Raw genomic sequence first — 20854 nt, 5'->3', positions numbered from 1 at the left:
TGCAAACAGGCCCATCGGCCATGCAATCTGTGCCAATCTACGATCACCTGTACACTAGTTCTATCACGCACAGTGTGGACAATTTACAGTGGCCAATTGATCTACAAACCTGCACGTCTTTGGAATGTGTGAAACATAGAAAATAGGTGCACAAGTAGGCCATTCGGCCCTTCGAGCCAGAACCGCCATTCAATATGATCATGGCTGACCATCCACAATCAGTACCCTGTTCCTGCTTTCTCCCCATATCCCTTGATTCCGTTAGCCCAAAGAGCTAAATCTAACTCTCTCTTGAATACATCCAGTGAATTGGCCTCCACTACCTTCTGTAGCAGAGAATTCCACAGATTCACAACTCTGGGTGAAAAAGTTTTTGCTCATCTCAGTCCTAAATGGCTGACCCCTTATTCTTAAACTGTGACCAATTCTCTGAAGGCATTCAAGAGAGAGCTAGATAGAGCTCTTAAGGATAGCGGAGTCAGGGGGTATGGGGAGAAGGCAGGAACGGGGTACTGATTGAGAATGATCAGCCATGATCACATTGAATGGCGGTGCTGGCTCGAAGGGGCGAATGGCCTCCTCCTGCACCTATTGTCTATTGTCTAAGAGACTACAGACTTTGGTTATTGAGTAGAACTATCACTATTGTGACCCCTAGTTCTGGACTCCCCCAACATCGGGAACATTTTTCCTGCATCTAGCCTGTCCAATCCCTTAAGAATTTTATATGTTTCTATTAGATCCCCTCTCATCCTTCTGAATTCCAGTGAATATAAGCCCGGTCGATACATTCTTTCATCATATGTCAGTCCCGCCATCCCGGTGATTAACCCCGGTGAACCTACGCTGCACTCCCTCAATAGCAAGAATGCCCTTCCTCAAGAAGAGCAAGGATAAATCCTCGAGGACAAATGTGGAAGTCTACCACCAGTTTAGTTTAGTTTAATTTAGTTTAGCTTAGTTTGGAGATACAGTGCGGAAACAGGCCCTTCAGCCCACCGAGTCCGCGCCGACCAGCGATCCCTGCACACTAACACTGTCTTACAACACACTAGGTTCTGGACTCCCTTGGTCTGGACTCCCCCAACATTGGGAATATTTTTCCTGCATCTAGCCTGTCCAATCCCTTAGGAATTGCATAGCTATCTATACACTAAAACTCTTGTTTGTTTGTTTGTTTGTTTGTTTGTTTGTTTGTTTGTTCCTGAACTACAGCCAAAACGGTACACGATAGCGCGACAATTTTCGGCCCACCTTACTCACCGTCGTCCCTTTGGTGCTAATGGAAGAAGTTTCATTGAAATCGGTGTTATATTTGTAAAGTTATTCACATTTTAAAGTTTAAATCTATCTCCTGGGGAGAGAGGATAAGGGGGTTTCACACATGTTCCCAATGTTGGGGGAGTCCAGAACAAGGGGCCACAGTTTAAGAATAAGGGGTAGAACTGAGATGAGGAAAAACTTTTTCAGTCAGAGAGTTGTGAATCTGTGGAATTCTCTGCCTCAGAAGGCAGTGGAGGCCAATTCTCTGAATGCGTTCAAGAGAGAGCTGGATAGAGCTCTTAAGGATAGCGGAGTCAGGGGGTATGGGGGGAGAAGGCAGGAACGGGGTACTGATTGAGAATGATCAGCCATGATCACATTGAATGGCGGCGCTGGCTCGAAGGGCTGAATGGCCTCCTCCTGCACCTATTGTCTATTGTCTATTCCAAAGACGTGCAGGTTTGTAGATTAATTGTGCGGGATAGAACTAGTGTACAGGTGATCGTAGATTGGCGTAGATTACATGGGGGAAGGGGGGAGGGGTTGGAGGGAGGGGGAGAGGTGAGGGGAGGGGGTGAGAGGATGCTGTACCAATGCAGGAGAGGTTTGGGCCCAACGGGTCCACTTGGTCTAGTGTTTCTATGAGAGCCCCTCTCATCCTTGTCAAACCTGGTGAATGTGGAATATTATTTTCCCTCAGACTAACCGTGCCGAGGGTGACCGCAGCCGGGAGGTCTACTTTGAGGATATCGCCGTGCCGCCCTTCAGGCACGTGATCCGCGGCCTGGCGCCCTACACCAGCTTCATGATCCACCTGGCCTGCAGCACGGGCATCGGGCGATCGCGCTGGAGCGAATGGGTGACGGTCGCCACCTTCGAAGGAGGTAAGAATGCCGCGGGCGCGGGCGAAGGGGTCTAGAGCTTATTGCCACGTGAACCGAGGTACAGTGAAAAGCCTTGGTTGCCTGCTATGTCCACCCGGCAAGTCTCGCTCGGGGGAAAAATGTGTAAGAAGGAACTGCAGATGCCGTTTCTTTAGATTTAGATTTAGAGATACAGCGTGGAAACAGGCCCTTCGGCCCACCGGGTCCACGCCGCCCAGCGATCCCCGCACACTAACACTAACCTACACACACTAGGGACAATTTTTACATTTACCCAGTCAATTAACCTACACACCTGCACGTCTTTGAAGTGTGGGAGGAAACCGAAGATCTCGGAGAAAACCCACGCAGGTCACGGGGAGAACGTACAAACTCCGTACAGACGGCGCCCGTAGCCAGGATCGAACCTGAGTCTCCGGCGCTGCATTCGCTGTAAGGCAGCAACTCTACCGCTGCGCCACCGAAGGCAGAGAAATGGGATTAGGAGGCAGGGATCAGCCATGATTGAATGTTGGAGTAGAGTCAGTGTAAGAAAATAACTGCAGATGCTGGTACAAAATGTTGGGGTAACTCAGCAGGTCAGGCAGCATCTCGGGAGAGAAGGAATGGGTGACGTTTCGGGTCGAGACCCTTCTTCAGACTGAAGAAGGGTCTCGACCCGAAACGTCGCCCATTCCTTCTCTCCTGAGATGCTGCCTGACCTGCTGAGTTACTCCAGCATTTTGTGAATAAATACCTTCGTGGAGTAGACTCGATGGGCTGAAAGGCTTAATTCTACTCCTATAACGTATCAATTAGAGAATAAAATGGGATTAGTGTAAATGGGTCGTAGATGGTCTGCACAGACTCGATGGGCCGAAGAGCCTTTTGTACCATCTGTGTATGAATCAGAAGATTACCCTCATACTGTAAATGATTTTTTTTTTTTTTTAAAGGCTTAAGTTTCTATTTGGAAAACATGCCGATAAAGCTTGCATCAGCTTCCGTGTTGCTGACCCAAGCCAAAGCTGTTCCTTAATATTGAGCTAATACGCTGGCAGATTATGCAAGAGCTAAGTTATGAGGCGGCACAGTGGCGCAGCGGTAACGCTCCAGTGACCTGGGTTCAATCCTGACCCCCATTCTTCACTGGGAGGACTTTGCCACGTTCTCCTCGTGGTCGTGTGGGTTTCCTCCGGGTGCTCCGGTTTCCCCCCGCATCTTGACGACATGCAGGTTTGTCGGTTAATTAGTCACCGCAAATCACCCCCCCCCCCCCCGTGTGTAGGCGGTTGTTAGAAGAATCTTTCCAAGGGCCTGTTTCCACGCTGCATCTCTAAACCCTAAGACTTTGCGTCTTTGGAGCGTGGGAGGAAACCGGAGCGCCCGGAGAAAACCCACACGGTCACAGAGCGCAGGTACAAACTCAGCACCCGTAGACAGGATGGAACCCGGGTCCCTGGTGATGTGAGGCAGCAACTCTACCGCTGCGCCACCGTGCCGTGCCACCGTGCCGCGCCACCGTGCCGCGCCACCGTGCCGCGCCCCTCCTGAGTGGCTTGGCACTGCTTATTCCCACAGGAAGGGCAGCATTTACGATGCAGGCTGGCAGAGTGCCCTTCATACCCCGGTAGGGTTGCCAACTTCCTCACTCCCAAATAAGGGACAGAGGGTGACGTCACCGCCCCGCGCCCCACGTGACCTCACCCAGCCAGCGGCCACGAGCTCCCGCTCCACCAATGGCGGGTTGCTAGGCAACCTCCGTTCGGCAAACACCCTCAGCTCCACTCCCCGAACACACTCCATTAGCCTACACTGTCCGGGCCTACAGCGCCCGGGCCTACAGCGCCCCCAGGGCCCAATACGGGACAAAGGCAGTGCCGTGCGGGGCAAGACAATTTAGCCCATAATACGGGATGTCCCGCCTAATACGGGACAGTTGGCAACCCTATACCCCAGCAGCCCCCGAGTGCAGAGTGGTGGGACTTTGGATTACATCTGGTTTACACCGAAGATAGACACAAAATGCTGGAGTAACTCAGCGGGTCAGGCAGCATCTCTGGAGAGAAGGAATAGGCGACGTATCGGGTTGAGACCCTCGTTCAGACTGGAGAAGGGTCTTGACCTGAAATGTCACCCAACCTCTTCTCCCCAGAGATGCTGCCTGACCCGCTAAGTTACTCCAGCATTTTGTGCCTTATCTTCGGTGTAAACCAGCTTCTGCAGTTCCCTCCTGCACAGCCAGTGCAGGAGTCGGGACGTCATGTAGCAACTGAACCAGACGCTGGTTGGTAAGGCTACAATCGGAGCACTGTGCACTACTCTGGGTGCTCTGCTTTAGGAAGCATGTCATTAAACTGGAAAGGGTGCCAAAAAGATTTACGAGGCGTTACAGGGTCTGGAGAGTTTCAATTATAAGGAGAGGCTGGATAAACTAGCACTTTTAAATTTGGAGCATAGGAGGTTGAGGAGTGACCTAAAGAATTATATAATCACTAGGCCAAGTGGACCCGTTGGGCCCAAACCTCTCCTGCATTGGTGCAGCACCCTCTCCTCCCTCCACCCCTCTCTCCCCCCCCCCTACCCCCTCCTCACTCCCTCCTCCCCTCTCTCCTCCCCCCTACCCCCTCCTCACTCCCTCCTCCCCTCTCTCCTCCCCCCCTACCCCCTCCTCACTCCCTCCTCCCCTCCCCCTCCTCACTCCCTCCTCACTCCCTCCTCCCCTTCCTCCTCCCCCTCCCCCTCCCCCTCCCCCCCTCCTCACTCCCTCCTCCCCTCTCTCCACCCCTCCCTCCTCCCCCTCCCCCCCTCCCCTCCCCCTCCCCTCCCCTCCCCCCTCCCTCCCTAGGAGATAGGGAGTGTCCCGCCCCCTCCCCTGACGTCAGACTGAAGAAGGGTCTCGACCCGAAACGTCATCCATTCCTTCTCTCCAGAGATGCTGCCTGACCCGCTGAGTTACTCCAGCATTTTTGTGTCTCCCTGTGATCTCAAGATAAACTAGTTTCCATTGCTTGCACGTGATCCATATACATATCCCTCCATTCCTTGCGCATCCATGTGCCTGTCCAAAAGCCTCTTAAACACCACGTATTGTGTCTAAACTAAAATAAACTAAAACTGCACTGCACTGCACTGCACTACACTAAATTAAACTGCACTACATTGCACTACACTGCACTGCACTGCACTACACTACACTACACTAAATTAAACTGCACTACATTACACTAAACTAAACTGCACTAAACTACACTGCGTAAGAAGGGACTGCAGATGCTGGTTTAAACCGACGATAGACACAAAAAGCTGGAGTAACTCAGCGGGACAGGCGGCATCTCTGGAGAGAAGGCATCGGAATGGAACGCCAGCCATTCCTTCTCTCCAGAGATACTAAACTGCACTGCACTGCACTAAACTAAAGTAAACGAAAGTAAACTGCACTGCACTGAACTACACTGAACTGAACTAAAGTAAACTGCACTGCACTGAACTACACTGAACTGAACTAAAGTAAACTGCACTACACTGAACTACACTGAACTGAACTACACTGAACTGAACTAAAGTAAACTGCACTACACTGAACTACACTGAACTGAACTACACTGAACTGAACTACACTAAACGAACAAGATTAAGCTGAACATCAAAACACTGAACACTAAACTGAACGACACTAAACTACACTAAAGTGAACCACATTAAACTGAGACTAAATTGAACTCCACAAACTAAACCACACTAAGCTAAACACAGTAAACTACACTAAACTAAACATCTCAACCCAAACTACACAAACTCAACTAACGCTGTTAGCAGCTGGGATCTGCTGTGGTGTGTTGATGCAGCCTAGGGTTTGCAGTGACCGTGGCCCACCTGAAGCTGGTGCAGCTGTGTGTGTGTGTGTGTGTGTGTGTGTGTGTGGGGAAGGTGTGCAGATCAGGTTTCTCAGTGTCATCGATGCTTTCAGCAGATCCCAGGCATTCCAGCGACACGCGCCTGCTTCCAATGCAGCTCCGTGTGCAACCCTCAGGAATTTCACATAATGAGCAAAGGGAGGAATTTGAGTTTGGGTGGAAATGTGCGTCTGGAAGGCCGGGTTATTGTTGGACAGTCGCCCGACGGTTGAGAAGGTGCTGCGTTCAGCTCTGATAACTTCCTGATTCGTATCCCAGTCTCAGCATTCCTAACGAGCCGTTAACGGAAGCGATTGCAGTTGACCCAGTAAAGGTCCCTCAGAAGGGAAGAGGAGGGAGCAACTCTGGTATTTAGATTTATTGATTGTTGTCAAACTTGTTCAATTTACATGCAGCACAAAAAAAAGGCTCTTCGGCCCAACTGGCCCATGCTGACCAAGATGCCCCATCTACACTAGTCCTGTTTACCCATGTTTGGGTACATCTACACTAGTCCTGTTTACCCATGTTTGGCCCATATCTCCATGCTACAGGATAGTCATGGAGTTATACAGCACGAAACAGGCCCTTCAGCCCAACTCACCCGTGCCAACCAAGATGCCCCATCTACACTAATCCCATTTGCCCGTGCTTGGCTCATATCCCTCTAAACCTTTCCTATCCAGGTACCTGTCCAAATATCTCTTAAATGCGGTTATAGTCCCCTGCCTCAACTACCTCCTCTGGCAGCTCATTCCGTAAACCCACCACCTTCTGAGTGGAAAAACTGCCCCTCAGGTTCCTGGAAAACCTGCCCCCCTCACCTGAAACCCGTGTCCTCCGGTTCTTGATTCCCCTATCCTGGGTAAAAGGTTTTTTTTTTAAAAGTGATTTTTTAGATTTTTTTTTAGAGATACAGCGCGGAAACAGGCCCTTCGGCCCACCGTGTCCGCGCCGCCCAGCGATCCCCGCACATTAACACTATCCTACACCCACTTGGGATAATTTTTTACATTTGCCCAGCCAATTAACCTACAAACCTGTATGTCTTTGGAGTGTGGGAGGAAACCGAAGATCTCGGAGAAAACCCACGCAGGTCACGGGGAGAGCGTACAAACTCCGTACAGACGGCGCCCGTAGTCAGGATCGAACCCGGGTCTCCGGCGCTGCATTCGCTGTAAGGCAGCAACTCTGCCGCTGCGCCACCGTGCCACAGAGCCCTGTATCTAGACTTGGCCACAAGAGGAAACATCCTCTCCACATCCATCCAGTCCAGGTGATGCGCTGAGGATCCTGAAGAATGCCTGAAGAAGGGTCTCGACCCGAAACGTCACCCATTCCTTCTCTCCTGAGATGCTGCCTGACCTGCTGAGTTACTCCAGCATTTTGTGAATAAATACCTTCGATTTGTCCCAGCATCTGGAGTTATCGTCTTATACTACCTGAGGATCCTCGGATTGTTTCACTTATCATCACCACATTTGTTCCAATCTTACTTGCAGCCGTGTTCGAGAAGCTGCGTGATTATCAGATGCCAAAGAGAAGTGTTTGACTTGGCAGACTGCCCAAACACACAGTCACCATTTAATCCCTGATAAGGCTTTGTTTAAATCGGGCCAAAACGCAGCCCAAGGTCCTTAAATCATTCCCTTACCGCTATTCCAGGCTCCAGTCAGGAAGTTGCTTATTCACACGCATCATGCGTGTGTCACGGATGTGATTAGAAAGTTGCCTTGTGCACAAGAGGTTTTACTTGTGCAACCGACTAGGGGTTGCCAACTTCTTCACTCCCAAATACGGGACAAAGGGTGACGTCGCTCCACGTGACCTCACCCAGCCAGCGGCCACGTGCTCCCGCTCCACCAATGGCGGCCGCCATTGGTGGAGCGGGAGCACGTGGCCACTGGCTGGGTGAGGTCACGTGGGGCGGTGATGTCATCCTTTGTCCCGTATTTGGGAGTGAGGAAGTTGGCAACCTTACTAACACAGGACAAGGGCGGTCCAGTATGGGACAAACCAATTTAGCCCTAAAATACGGGATGTCCCGGCTAATACGGGACAGTTGGCAACCCTACTGGCATCTGAGGCAGTGCCAGGCCCAATGTGGCTCAGGGGAGCCATTAGTGACCGCTGTATTTTTGTGAAAACTGATATCATCTTTACCATCATCACACTTAAATGAATCTCTCTCGTTAAGAATGATTCATTGGTAGCCTGGGTTTGGAGCGGTTTCTGGTCATGGCACCATCAGTGGCTGGTGGTTCAGAGGAAAGAGTTTTGTTTAGTTTAGTTTTGTTTAGTTTAGTTTTGCGACGGAAGCAGGTCCTTCGGCCCACTGAGTCCACGCTGACCATCGTTCACACCAGTTCTATGTTATCCCACTTTCGCGTCCACTCCTGACACACGACGGGAAATTTCCAGAGGCCCATTTAACCGACAAAATACCCACGTCTTTGGGATGTGGGAGAAAACCAGAGCACCCTTAGGAAACCTAGGTGGTAGGGTTGCCAACTGTCCCCTAATAGCTGGGACATCCCGTATTTTGTCCCGTACGGGACCGCCCTTGTCCCGTATTAGGTCCAGACGGCGCTGTAGGCCCGGACGCTGTAGGCCCGGACATTGTAGGCTCGGACACTGTAGGCCCGGACACTGTAGGCCCGGACACTGTAGGCCCGGACACTGTAGGCACGGACACTGTAGGCACGAACACTGTAGGCCCGGACACTGTAGGCCCGGACACTTTAGGCCCCGACACTGTAGGCCCGGACACTATAGCCCGGGGGCCGCTGTAGTCCTGGACACTGTAGGCCCATGCGCCGCCTAACGGAGGTTGCGTAGCAACCCGCCTCCCGGCCCGGTCGGCCACCATTGGTAGAGCGGGAGCACGTGGCTGCTGGCTGGGTGAGGGCACGTGGGGAGCGGGGCGGTGACATCACCCTTTGTCCCTTATTTGGGGGTGAGGAAGTTGGCAACCGTACTAGGCGGTCACAGGGAGAGTGACACAACAAACTCCACACAGACAGCGCCCGAGGTCAGGATTGAACCTGGGTCTCTGGCACCGTGAGTGAACGGCTCTACCCGCTGCGCCACCGTGTCCCTGGCGTTATTTTGAGGTTGGGTGTTGCTGAGGCTGGACTGTGAGCACGCCATTCTCTGTATCTGTGGCACAGTGCTTGGTGTGTTGGCATTACAGGGCAGGAGATGGGAATGGCATTGAGACAGGACTCGTTAGCCTGGCTTAGAATTTTACTATAGAGGACACAGTGTGGAAACAGGCCCATCGGCCCACCGAGTCCGTGCCGACCAGCGAACACGTTCTGTACGCTAGCTCTATCCTACACGCTGGGGACCATTTACAATTTACAGAAGCCAATTAACCTACAAACCTGTATCCCTTTAGTATGGGAGGAAACCGGAGCACCTGAACGTGCAAACTCCATACTGACAGCACCCATGGTCATGATCAAACCCGGGTCTCTGGCGCTGTAAGGCAGCAACTCTACCGCTGCTCCACATTGCCGCCCATTGCTGGAATGGGAACTCAGATTGCTAACGTGTGGCTGCTAAACCATCACCAAACTGAGAGTAGGACACAGAATGCTGGAGTAACTCAGCGGGACAGGCAGCATCTCTGGAGCAAAGGAACGTTTTGGGTCCAGACCCTTCTTCAGCCGAAGGGTCTCGACCAGAAACGTCACCCGTCCCCTCTCTCCAGAGATGCTGCCTGTCCCGCTGAGTTGCTCCAGCATTTTTTCTGTCTTATCATCGGTATAAACCAGCATCTGCAGTTGCTTCCTCTACACTGGGCAGCCACGGTGGCGCAGCGGTAGAGTTGCTGCCTTACAGCGAATGCAGCGCCGGAGACCCGGGTTCCATCCCGACTACGGGTGCTGTCTGTACGGAGTTTGTACGTTCTCCCCGTGACCTGCGTGCGTTTTCTCCGAGATCTGCAGTTTCCTCCCACACTCCAAAGACGTGCAAGTTTGTAGGCTAATTAGCTTGGTGTAAGTGTAAATTGTCCCCTGTGTGTGTAGGATAGTGTTAGTGTGCGGGGATCGCTGGTCGGCGTGGGCCGAAAGGGCCTGTTTCCGCGCTGTATCTCTGAAACTAAATGTAGGGTCTCGACCAGAAACATCACCCATTCCTTCTCTCCAGAGATGCTGCCTGACCCGCTGAGTTACTCCAGCTTTTTGTGTCTTATCTTCGGTATAAACCAGCATCTGCAGTTCCTTCGTACGCACACTGAGCTGGGAGTACTTTGTGTTGGCACTAGCTGTGAAAACGTTCCACTGGCCCGCTCCCACCTCTCACTCCGGCCAGGCACAAAGGGGAAGCTGTTTGCAGACTGGCTGGGCCTGGAGAATGCCCTGGGATGATGGGAGGTGCTGACCACAGGCATCACTCTGGTCAGGATTTCCTCATCTGCCAGACACACCAGGTGAAACAGGCACACAGGGGCAGGAAAGGAATCGAAACCACGGCCTTGGCAAATAAATACTGCCGTCTCCGAAGTCCCTTCGTCAGTCGGCTTCCTCTCACGTCAGTCGTGGGTAGGGTTGCCAACAGTCCCTTATTAGCCGCGACATTCCGTATTTTGGGCTAATTTGGTTTGTCCCGTACGGGACCGCCCTTGGCCCATATTAGTAGGGTTGCCAAACTTCCAAATAAGGGACAAAGGGTGACGTCACCCACCCGCGCCCCACGTGACACGCAATACGATATTAAGCCCGGGGGACGCTGTAGGCCCCGATGCTGTAGGCCCCGACACTGTAGGCCACGACACTGTAGGCCCCGACACTGTAGGCCCTGACACTGTAGGCCCGGATGCTGTAGGCCCCGACACTGTAGGCCCCGACACTGTAGGTCTTGACAGTTTAGGTCCCGACACTCTAGGTTTCCGACATTTTAGCTCCAGACAGTCTAGGTCTGGAGGCCCGGGCGCCGTCTAATGGTGGTTGCGTAGCAACTTGCCTCCCGGCCCGGGTGGCCGCCATTGGTGGAGCGGGAGCACGTGGCCGCTGGCTGGGTGAGGTCACGTGGTGCGCGGGGCGGTGACATCACCGTGTCCCGTATTTGGGAGTGAGGAACTTGGCAACCCTAGCTGTGGAGGCCAAGTCAATGGATGATTTTAAGGCGGAGATTGACAGATTCTTGATTAGTGCGGATGTCAGAGGTTATGAGGAGAAGGCAGGAGAATGGGGTTGAGAGGGAGAGATAGATCAGCCATGATTCAATGGCAGAGTTGACTCGATGGGCCGAATGCCCTAGTTCTGCTCCTATAACTACGGGTGCTGTCTGTATTGTTCTCTATGACTTGCGTGGGTTTCCTCCGGGTGCTCTGGTTTCTTCCTACACTCCAACGCTGTACAGGTTTGTGGGTTAATTGACCGTTAAAAATTGTAAATTGCTCCTCGTGTGTAGGATAGTGCTGGTGAAGGGGTTGATCGCTGGTCGGTGTGGACTCAGTGAGCCAAAGGGGCCTGTTTCCTCGCTGTATCTCTAAAGACTGGCCTAATTCTGAACTTATGTCTTATGGTGACAATAATAAACCAAAAATAACGCTCCTTAACGGTCAAGAATCGTTGAACTACTGGAGTTTCCATCTTATTTTAGTTTGTGTCTGAATGGTAGCAACATCACCTAGTGGTCACCCCCAAGAACAACACCAGTCAATTGTAGTGCAAACCGTAGGGATTGTAACGTCCAGTCCTACTAATCAATCAGTTTAGAGACACAGCGTGGAAACAGGCTCTTTGACCCACTGAGTCCACGCCGACCAGCGATCCCCGCACATTAACATCATCTTGCGCACACACACACTTGGAACAATTTACAGTTATACCAAGCCAATTAGCCTAGAAACTTGTACGTCTTTGGAGTGTGGGGGGAAACCGTGGCACCCGGAGAAAACCCACGCAGGTCACGGGGGAAAACGTACAAACTCCGTACAGACAATCACCCGTAGTCAGGATCGAATCCGGCGCTGTAAGGCAGCAACTCTACCGCTGCGCCACCGTAAGTAAAGCCCACTGTCATAGGCAGATGGTTGGAACAAAGGCCAGAGATAAGAGCAGAAGGTGTTAGACAGGTTGGGGGTGTTGCGGGCTATAAAGCCAGAGATTGAAGGGTTACATTTTGTCAAGCGGAGAAGGTTGGCTGTAATATCTTTGGTTGGAGCAAAGGCCAGAGACAAGAGCAGAAGGTATGACACAGGTTGGAAGTGTTGCGGGTTATGAAGCCAGAGATTGAAGGGTTACATTTAGTCAAGGTTAGCGGTAATATCCAACTGGCAACTCAGGAGAAACATCCCCCCCAAGGACGTAAACCGGGCAGAGGAAAAACTAATGCAATAAAATATTTTTTATTGCCTGAGTCCAAGCGTTTGGATCATGTGAATAGAATGTGGAATCTACTGCCACATGGACTCCCACGGGAAGTTGGACGTCCTGAGGTGAAGCTGCATAAAAACAGGAGGGCAGAGGAGTATGTGGAGTGAGGTCTTTGTAGATTGAGGAGGGGAGAGAGGGGGATACACACACACACATTCAAAGTCACCTCCTCCACAGCTCGGCGCCACCGACCAGATTCACAGGCACGTGGAACCTTTACACATATCGCCAATCCTTCATCTTCACTGGGACTCGATCCTGTAAACCTCCTCTCCCCACCCCCCCCCCCCCCCTCCCCCCCGCCCCACACCACCGACTTCCCGGGCCAGGAAGGTGGGATTTCTCCGGGATCTCCGGTTTCCTCCCACTCTCCAAAGACGCACAGGTTCGTATGTTAATTGGCTTCGGTGAAATTGCAAATTGTCCCTCGTGTGCGTAGGATAGTATTAGTGTGCGGGGATCGCTGGTCAGTGTGGAGTCGGTGGGCCGAAGGGCCTGTTTCCATGCTGTATCTCTAAACTAAAGTAAACTAAACTAAGCCCCCCCCTTCCCCTTTGCTTGTGTTCACCTACTACCTGCCTTGCTCTGTCCTGTGTTGACCCCATGACCTCTATAGGGTATCAACTGACACGTCGAACAAAAGTCTCTAAACCAAGGTTTCTAACAACTTAATCTTTATTAACTCTCGAGTAACTTAAACATGCATGCAAACAATTGACTTCTAATAACTAGTGTAGGAAAATAACTGCAGATGCTGGTACAAATCGAAGGTATTTATTCACAAAATGCTGGAGCAACTCAGCAGGTCAGGCAGCATCTCAGGAGAGAAGGAATGGGTGACGTTTGGGGTCGAGACCCTTCTTCAGTCTGAAGAAGGGTCTCGACCTGAAACGTCACCCATTCCTTCTCTCCTGAGATGCTACCTGACCTGCTGAGTTACTCCAGCATTTTGTGAAAAAAGACTTCTAATAACTTCTCATTTACTTTACTACTAGACCAAGTGGACCCGTTGGGCCCAAACCTCTCCTGCATTGGTGCAGCACCCTCTCCTCCACCACTCCCCTCTCCCCCCTCCTCCCCTCCCTCCCTCCTCCCCTCCTCCCTCCCTCTTCCCCTGCCGCCTTCCCCTCCCCCCCACTCAATCCCCCTCAACCCCCCTTATCCTCCCTCCTCCCCCCTCCCTCCCTCCCCCTTCCCTCCACCCCCTCCCTCCCTAGGAGATAGATTTAAACTTTAAAATGTGAATAACTTAAAAAATATAACACCGATTTCATTGAAACTTCTTCCATTAGCACCAAAGGGACGACGGTGAGTAAGGTGGGCCTAAAATTGTCGCGCTATCGTGTACCGTTTTGGCTGTAGTTCAGGAACAAACAAACAAACAAACAAGAGTTTTAGTACATAGATTTTAACTTATCACTTCTGAAACTAAAATCACAAAACTCATGACTTGAAGTCAGATATTGATTGCCCGTATGAATGGTTTGGCCAGATTCACTCTGTTGGTAGGGGGTAGTCTTCTCTGAGCTTCGAACTCAGAGAAGGAACTCATCCTTCTGGCGATGGTTGTTCCCGATGTCTCGGACCGCACTTTTTTCACACTCATTTTCCGTCCATCTTCGAAAGGAAGCCTTTGTTCGAGCCCAAGGCTCTCATGGCTTTACGGCCAATCATTTCAAGCTGTCGCTCCTCCAAGGGTTGAATAAACAAAACACATCTTCATTCCTTATCAGGCTGCATTGGTGCAATACCCTCTCCTTCCTCCCCCTCCCCCCCTCCTCCCCTCTCCCCTCCCATCCTTCTTAATGATGTTGCTTGTTCATACCTCCTTCTCATTATAGCGTTATGTTGCAATATGTTCGTTCCAGCCACCTTATCACCTCAAGGCCGCACATCCGAGCTGTGAAGGAAGGTACCTTCAGCTCTAATCCCATGGCATGATCGTTTTCACTGAGCTCCATTGTTCTCCTGTTCCCAGCCTTTCACTCTACATGTCTCTAGCTAGTAATACCCACCCAAAGCCTGCTGGGATACTTGACATCCAGTCCCAGGCTACACCTGCCTCTCCTGTTAATAAATAGGGTAAATGAGCAGAGTCTTTTACCCAGAGTTGGGGAATCGAGAACCAGAGGACATAGATTTAAGGTGAGGGGGTGGGGAGATTTAATGGGAACCTGAGGGGCAACCTTTCCACACAAAGGGTGGTAGGTGTATGGAATGAGCTGTCGGAGGAGGTAATTGAGGCAGGTTTATCACAACGTTTAAGAAACAGTTAGACAGGTACATAGATAGGAAAAAAACTGCAGATGCTGGTTTAAATCGAAGGTAGACACAAAATGCTGGAGTAAATCAACGGGTCAGGCAGCATCTCGGGAGAGAAGGAATGGGTGACGTTTCGGGTCTCTGAAGAAGGGTCTCGAACCGAAACGTCACCCATTCTTTCTCTCCTGAGATGCTGCCTGACCCGCTGAGTTACTCCAGCATTTTGTGATACCTTCTCTTTGTAGCTGAAACCAAAGATACTAGATGAACCACTCCGTTGAAATCGCCTATACTTAAGTGTAGTATGCAAACGAGCGTAACGCCCGCCATTTTAGTAGGCAAAGCCCGCCGTTCGCTATGCCTCTTGCAGTGTAATCAGTGTTTTGGGGGAATAGTATGTGTGATGATACCATTAAATGCAGAATATATCTCATCTATCAACTCAGAGATTTTTGTAATTTTTCTTTTAAAATGTTTCTGCAAGTTTCTGCCTACTAAAATGGCGCCGTGACGTACTACGGTTGTTAGGGTCGAGTGGTCTGTCTTGCTCCTCTAGAATCTTAGGCTGAAACCCTAACAGGTATGTAGGTTAATTGGCTGGGTAAATGTAAAAAAAATTGTCCCTAGTGGGTGTAGGATAGTGTTAATGTACGGGGATCACTGGGCGGCACGGACTTGGAGGGCCGAAAAGGCCTGTTTCCGGCTGTAGATATATGATGATATGATAACCCTCTCATCCAGGCAGCATCCCGATTGAAAAATAAACCGTATTAATCATTCAAGAAACTGCGCGTTGATCTCTTCAGCAAGGAGGTGAAGCTGTATTATTGTTGGATTGTTTCGTTAAGTATAATTTGTTTTCCAACGTGGAAGGATTGGAGGGCCAAAGAAAAGTTGAGGCGAATGGCGGGGGTGGATTGGAGATTGTAGAGTGTCGAGTGGGTGGGAAGTTGCAGCCGTTCCCAGAGCCTGTAACGAGAAACATGTGCGAGCAATTGGAGCAGAAATTTGCGACAAAAACATTTCCTGATTCAGACGGGAGCTGGGCAGGTTGAGGGAGAGTGGACCCGTTGCCAGGGGCAACCGCTGCCGAGGAAGCCAGAGGTGGCGATGTGCAGGGGCGTTCCCACCTCCACATTGGCTGGAAGGCGCGGTAGTACCTCTGCTTTTAATCAAATCAAAACAGCCCTTGGGAGGGAACCATGACGACCTCCAGGTTCTTACACTTTGGCCGATGTTTGGTTTTTAGCCAAGATACTAGAGGAGCAAGATAGACCACTCGACCCCGAAAACCCTAGTACGTCACGGCGGCCATTTTAGTAGGCAGAAACTTGCAGAAACATTTATAGAGAAAAATAACAAAAATCTGTGAGTTGATAGATGAGATATATTCTGCATTTTAATGGTATCATCACACATACTGTTCCCCCAAAACACTGATTACACTGCGAGAGGCATAGCGAACGGCGGGTTTTGCCTACTAAAATGGTGGACATTACGCTCCTTTGCGTACTACACTTCAGTATAGGCGATTTCAATGGAGTGGTTCATCTTGTTCCTCTAGTATCTTTGGTTTTTAGTTTAGTTTAGAGATGTGGAACAAATGAATGAAAGGTGGGCAAAAAGGCACCTGCAGTTCCAAGCTACAAACATACCTGTGCGTCTTTGGAATGTGGGAGGAAACCCAGAGCACCCGGAGAAAACCCACGCGGTCACGGGGAGAAGGTACAGCCAGCACCCGCGGTCAGGATTGAATCCGGGTCTCAGGCGCCATAAGGCAGCAGCTCTACTGGTTGGTAGACACAAAATGCTGGAGGAACTCAGCGGGTCAGGCAGCATCTCTGGAGAGAAGGAATGGGTGACGTTTCGGGTCGAGACCCTTCTTCAGACTGGTGTCAGGGGAGGGGTGATGTTTCGGGTCGAGACCCTTCTTCGAAGGGTCTTGACCCGAAACGTCACCCGTTCCTTCTCTCCAGAGATGCTGCCTGGCCCGCTGAGTTCCTCCAGCATTTTGTGTCTACCTTCGATTTAAACCAGCGTCTGCAGTTCCTTCCTGCACAGCTCCACCAGTTGCTTATCAGCTTCAGACTGGTTCAATTTTCCCTGTGTGTCCTGGGGTCAAGTCCTGCCCTGGGACACGTTGGAATCCAGGCTGACATTCCTGTGCAGTGCTGAGGGAATATTGTATCTTTCATTGTGGTTACGCCGTGAGTATTATTTTGGAGAGCGAGGGAATTTTTCCCAGGATCGAGGCCAACCCTTATCAAAACGTTCAATTAGATAGAGCCTGGTTCGTGGGCTATCGCAGTGCGTGGGTCCGCTGTTCAAGGAGAGACTGAGAGAACTGGGACCGTATTTAGTTTAGTTGAGTTTAGTTTAGTTTGGAGATACAGCGCGGAAACAGGCCCTTCGGCCCACCGGGTCCGCGCCGACCAGCGATCCCCGCACACTAACACTATCCTACACCCACCAGGGATAATTTTTACATTTATACCAAGCCAATTAACTTACAAACCTGTTCGTCTTTGGAGTGTGGGAGGAAACCGAAGATCTCGGAGAAAACCCATGCAGGTCACGGGGGGAACGTACAAACTCCGTACAGACGGCGCCCGCAGTCGGGATGGAACCCGGGTCTCCGGCGCTGCATTCGCTGTAAGGCAGTAACTCTACCGCTGTGCCACCGTGACCGCCCTTAAGTATCTCTCAAGGGTTCAGAAGAACGAGGGGAGATTTCGTTGAAACAGACAAAACCAGCCACATTTCAAACTGAGAGACCACCAGAACAATAGACAATAGGTGCAGGAGGAGGCCATTCGGCCCTTCGAGCCAGCACCGCCATTCAATGTGATCATGGCTGATCATTCTCAATCAGTACCCCGTTCCTGCCTTCTCCCCATACCCCCTGACTCCGCTATCCTTAAGAGCTCTATCTAGCTCTCTCTTGAATGCATTCAGAGAATTGGCCTCCACTGCCTTCTGAGGCAGAGAATTCCACAGATTCACAACTCTCTGACTGAAAAAGTTTTTCCTCATCTCCGTTCTAAATGGCCTACCCCTTATTCTTAAACTGTGGCCCCTTGTTCTGGACTCCCCCAACATTGGGAACATGTTTCCTGCCTCTAACGTGTCCAACCCCTTAATAATCTTATACGTTTCGAGAAGATCCCCTCTCATCCTTCTAAATTCCAGTGTATACAAGCCTAGCCGCTCCAGTCTTTCAACATATGACAGTCCCGCCATTCCGGGAATTAACCTAGTAAACCTATGCTGCACAAGTCTGAATCAGGGTCTCGACCCGAGACAGACACAAAGTGCCAAAGTGCTGGAGTAACTCAGCAGGTCAGGCAGCATCTCTGGAGAACATGGATAGGTGATGTTTCGGGTCGGGCCAAAGGGTCTCCACCTGAAACGTCACCTATCAGTGTTCTCACGGGGACCCTGGAGGGGGAATGAGTACTTTTGTGTACTCCGTATTCAAAAACAAAGAATTTCACTGCACCTAGACACACGTGACAATAAAATATCATCATCAAAGATGCTGCCCAATGTGCTGCATTACTCCAGCACTTTGAGTCCATTTGCCTGTTAACAGTGGCGCAGCGGTAGAGTTGCTGCCTTTCAGCGCTTATAGCGCCAGTGACCCAGGTTCGATCCCGACTACGGGTGCTTTTACCCAGAGTAGGGGAATCGCGATCCAGAGAACATAGATTTAAGGTGGAGGGGGGGAAGATTTAATGGGAACCTGAGGGGCAACTTTTTCACACAAACAGTGGTAGGTGTACATTCTCCCCGTGACCAAGTGGGTTTTCTCCGAGATCTTCGGTTTCTTCCCGCGCTCCAAAGACGTACAGGTTTGTAGGTTCATTGGCTTGGTATAAGTGTAAATTGTCCCCTAGTATGTCTGATGTTTTCAAGGGAGACCTGGATAGAGCTCTTAAAGATAGCGGAGTCAGGGGGTATGGGGAGAAGGCAGGAACGGGGTACTGATTGTGGTTGATCAGCCATGAGCAAATTGAATGGCGGTGCTGGCTCGAAGGGCTGAATGGCCTCCTCCTGCACCTATTGTCTATTGTTTAGTGTAGGGTAGTGTTAATGTCTCTGGCCTCCATGCGCTCGTTCTGACTCTCCCACAGATGACTTTTTAAGTTTAGTTTTAGTTCAGCATTTTGTGTCCTTGTCTTCTTGTTTGGCGGCACTGGGCGGCACTGCGCAAGGTCGTTGGCCCTGATTGGCTTGGTAACCGCCGACCAATGGCTTTCTCTTCCAGAGCCGGACGTGGCCCCAAACAACGTCACCTTCCAGTACAATGGCAGCACGCTGGTCTTCCAGTGGACGGAACCTTCCACCGGCCTCAACGGGGTTCTGCGAGGGTACAAAGTGGCTTATCAGAACCAGGACGACGATGAGGTGAGTGGCCGAGCAGACCGTGTTTCATGTGTACATGCCGTGCGAGAGGTTGCAGCCCCTGTTCGACTCTCTGAAGGGAGAGTCTCGACTCTCAAGTCTTGGCTCCATTTTAGCCCCCCGCTCCTGATCTTTGGGCACCCGGTACAGAGGGGGGAGGGTCGGGAAGGAGGGGGGGGGTGGTCTCCATGTCGGCCTGCTCCTGGGCCTGGCCAAGATGGCCGTTCGCGGGTCCAGGCAGCGGGTAGTCGACGGTCACACTACAGCCGGCTGCCCGCCCCTCTTCCGGGCCTACGTCGGTGCCCGCGTGTCCCTGGAGAGGGAACACGCACACGCGGTCTCCACGGGGACACTGGAGGCCTCCCGTGATCGCCGGTCGCCGCGGGAGGTCGAGTGTATTATTGATAAAGTTGGCGATATATTAATTTGATAACTGTCTGTTTGTAAATTGCCAAATGTATGGGCAGCCTTTGATTGTGTTACTACTCTGTATGTCTGTTTTTGTTTTCTGAATAAAAGTATTTGTATATTTAACAAGAAAGAGGTGAGAGGCCTACCCATTGTGCTGGAATAATGGCCCACGTTGTGGAGCTGTTGCCTCAGGGACCATTTCAACGGAGTGGTCCATCTTGTTCCTCTAGTATCTTTGCTTGTAGGACTCAAACTGGGATTCTCCAGATTTATGTAACCTCTAACAACCTTCCCTCTACATTCTATCCCACCGCATTTCCCCCCCCCCCCCCCCCCCTTACCTTCCCCCTCGCTCCCCTCCCCTGTGCCTGACATGGACTTGCACCTATTTCTCTCCCCCTCTTCATACATTCCTTCCTCTGGCTTCACAATTCGCAACCTATCAACTCTGTTCGTCTCACACCTTTTGTTATACTCTCTGGCCTTTGTTCCCACCATCTGCCTATCGAACATCCCCAACCCCCCCCCCCCCCCCCGCCTGTGTCCACCTATCTCACCTGCCTTGCTTTATCCCGTTCCTCTCCCCTCCCGGCTTTCTTTCCCTACCCCCCCACCCCCCTCACCCCCACAATCAGTCTGAAGAAGGGTTCCGACCTGAAACGTCATCCATCCATGTTCTCCAGAGTTGCTGCCCGACCCGCAGAGTTGCTCCAGCACTTTGTATAAAACCAGCATCTGCCGTTCCTCGTCCCAGCCAGTGAGTCTGAAGAAGGGTTTCGAACCGAAACGTCACCCATTCCTTCCAGCCAGAGATGCTGCCTGACCCGCTGAGTTACTCCAGCTTTTTATGTAGTTCCTTCATCATCATACTCATCTTAATCATACTTTATTAGCCAAGTACGTTTTACAACATACGAGGAATTTAATTTGCCCGATAGTCATACCAATAAAAAGCAACAGGACACACAAAATACATTTTAACATGAACATCCCCCACAGTGACTCCTCCACATTCCTCACTGTGATGGAAGGCGGAAAAAAGTTCAATCTCTTCCCTTCTTTGTCCCCCAGCAGTCGGGGGCCTCGAACCTTCCGTTGACGGGCACCCTTCCTTGGAGGGTAGCTAATGTTGTCCCACTTTTTCAGAAAGGAGGGAGAGAGAAAACGGGAAATTATAGACCACTTAGTCTGACATCAGTGGTGGGGAAGATGCTGGAATCAATTATAAAAGACGAAATTGCGGAGCATTTGGATCGCAGTAACAGGATCGTTCCGAGTCAGCATGGATTTACGAAGGGGAAATCATGCTTGACTAATCTTCTGGAATTTCTTGAGGATGTATCTAGGAAAATGGACAGGGGAGAGC

At 51.0% G+C, this 20854-nt stretch overlaps 1 protein-coding gene across 1 annotated transcript in view; it reads left to right on the top strand.

The window, feature by feature from the left end:
- The window catches only part of LOC144611735 (tyrosine-protein kinase receptor UFO-like), a 105208-nt gene that overhangs the window by 42793 nt on the left and 41561 nt on the right, over positions 1 to 20854 (top strand). Inside the window, 2 exon segments of the mRNA XM_078430967.1 lie at positions 1964 to 2147; positions 18941 to 19080. Of these exon segments, the coding sequence (XP_078287093.1) occupies positions 1964 to 2147; positions 18941 to 19080 (324 nt within the window).

The sequence above is a fragment of the Rhinoraja longicauda genome, chromosome 41 (genome assembly GCF_053455715.1).
Source record: "Rhinoraja longicauda isolate Sanriku21f chromosome 41, sRhiLon1.1, whole genome shotgun sequence".
NCBI lineage: Eukaryota > Metazoa > Chordata > Chondrichthyes > Rajiformes > Arhynchobatidae > Rhinoraja > Rhinoraja longicauda.
This window is presented reverse-complemented; position numbering and strand designations above follow the sequence as displayed.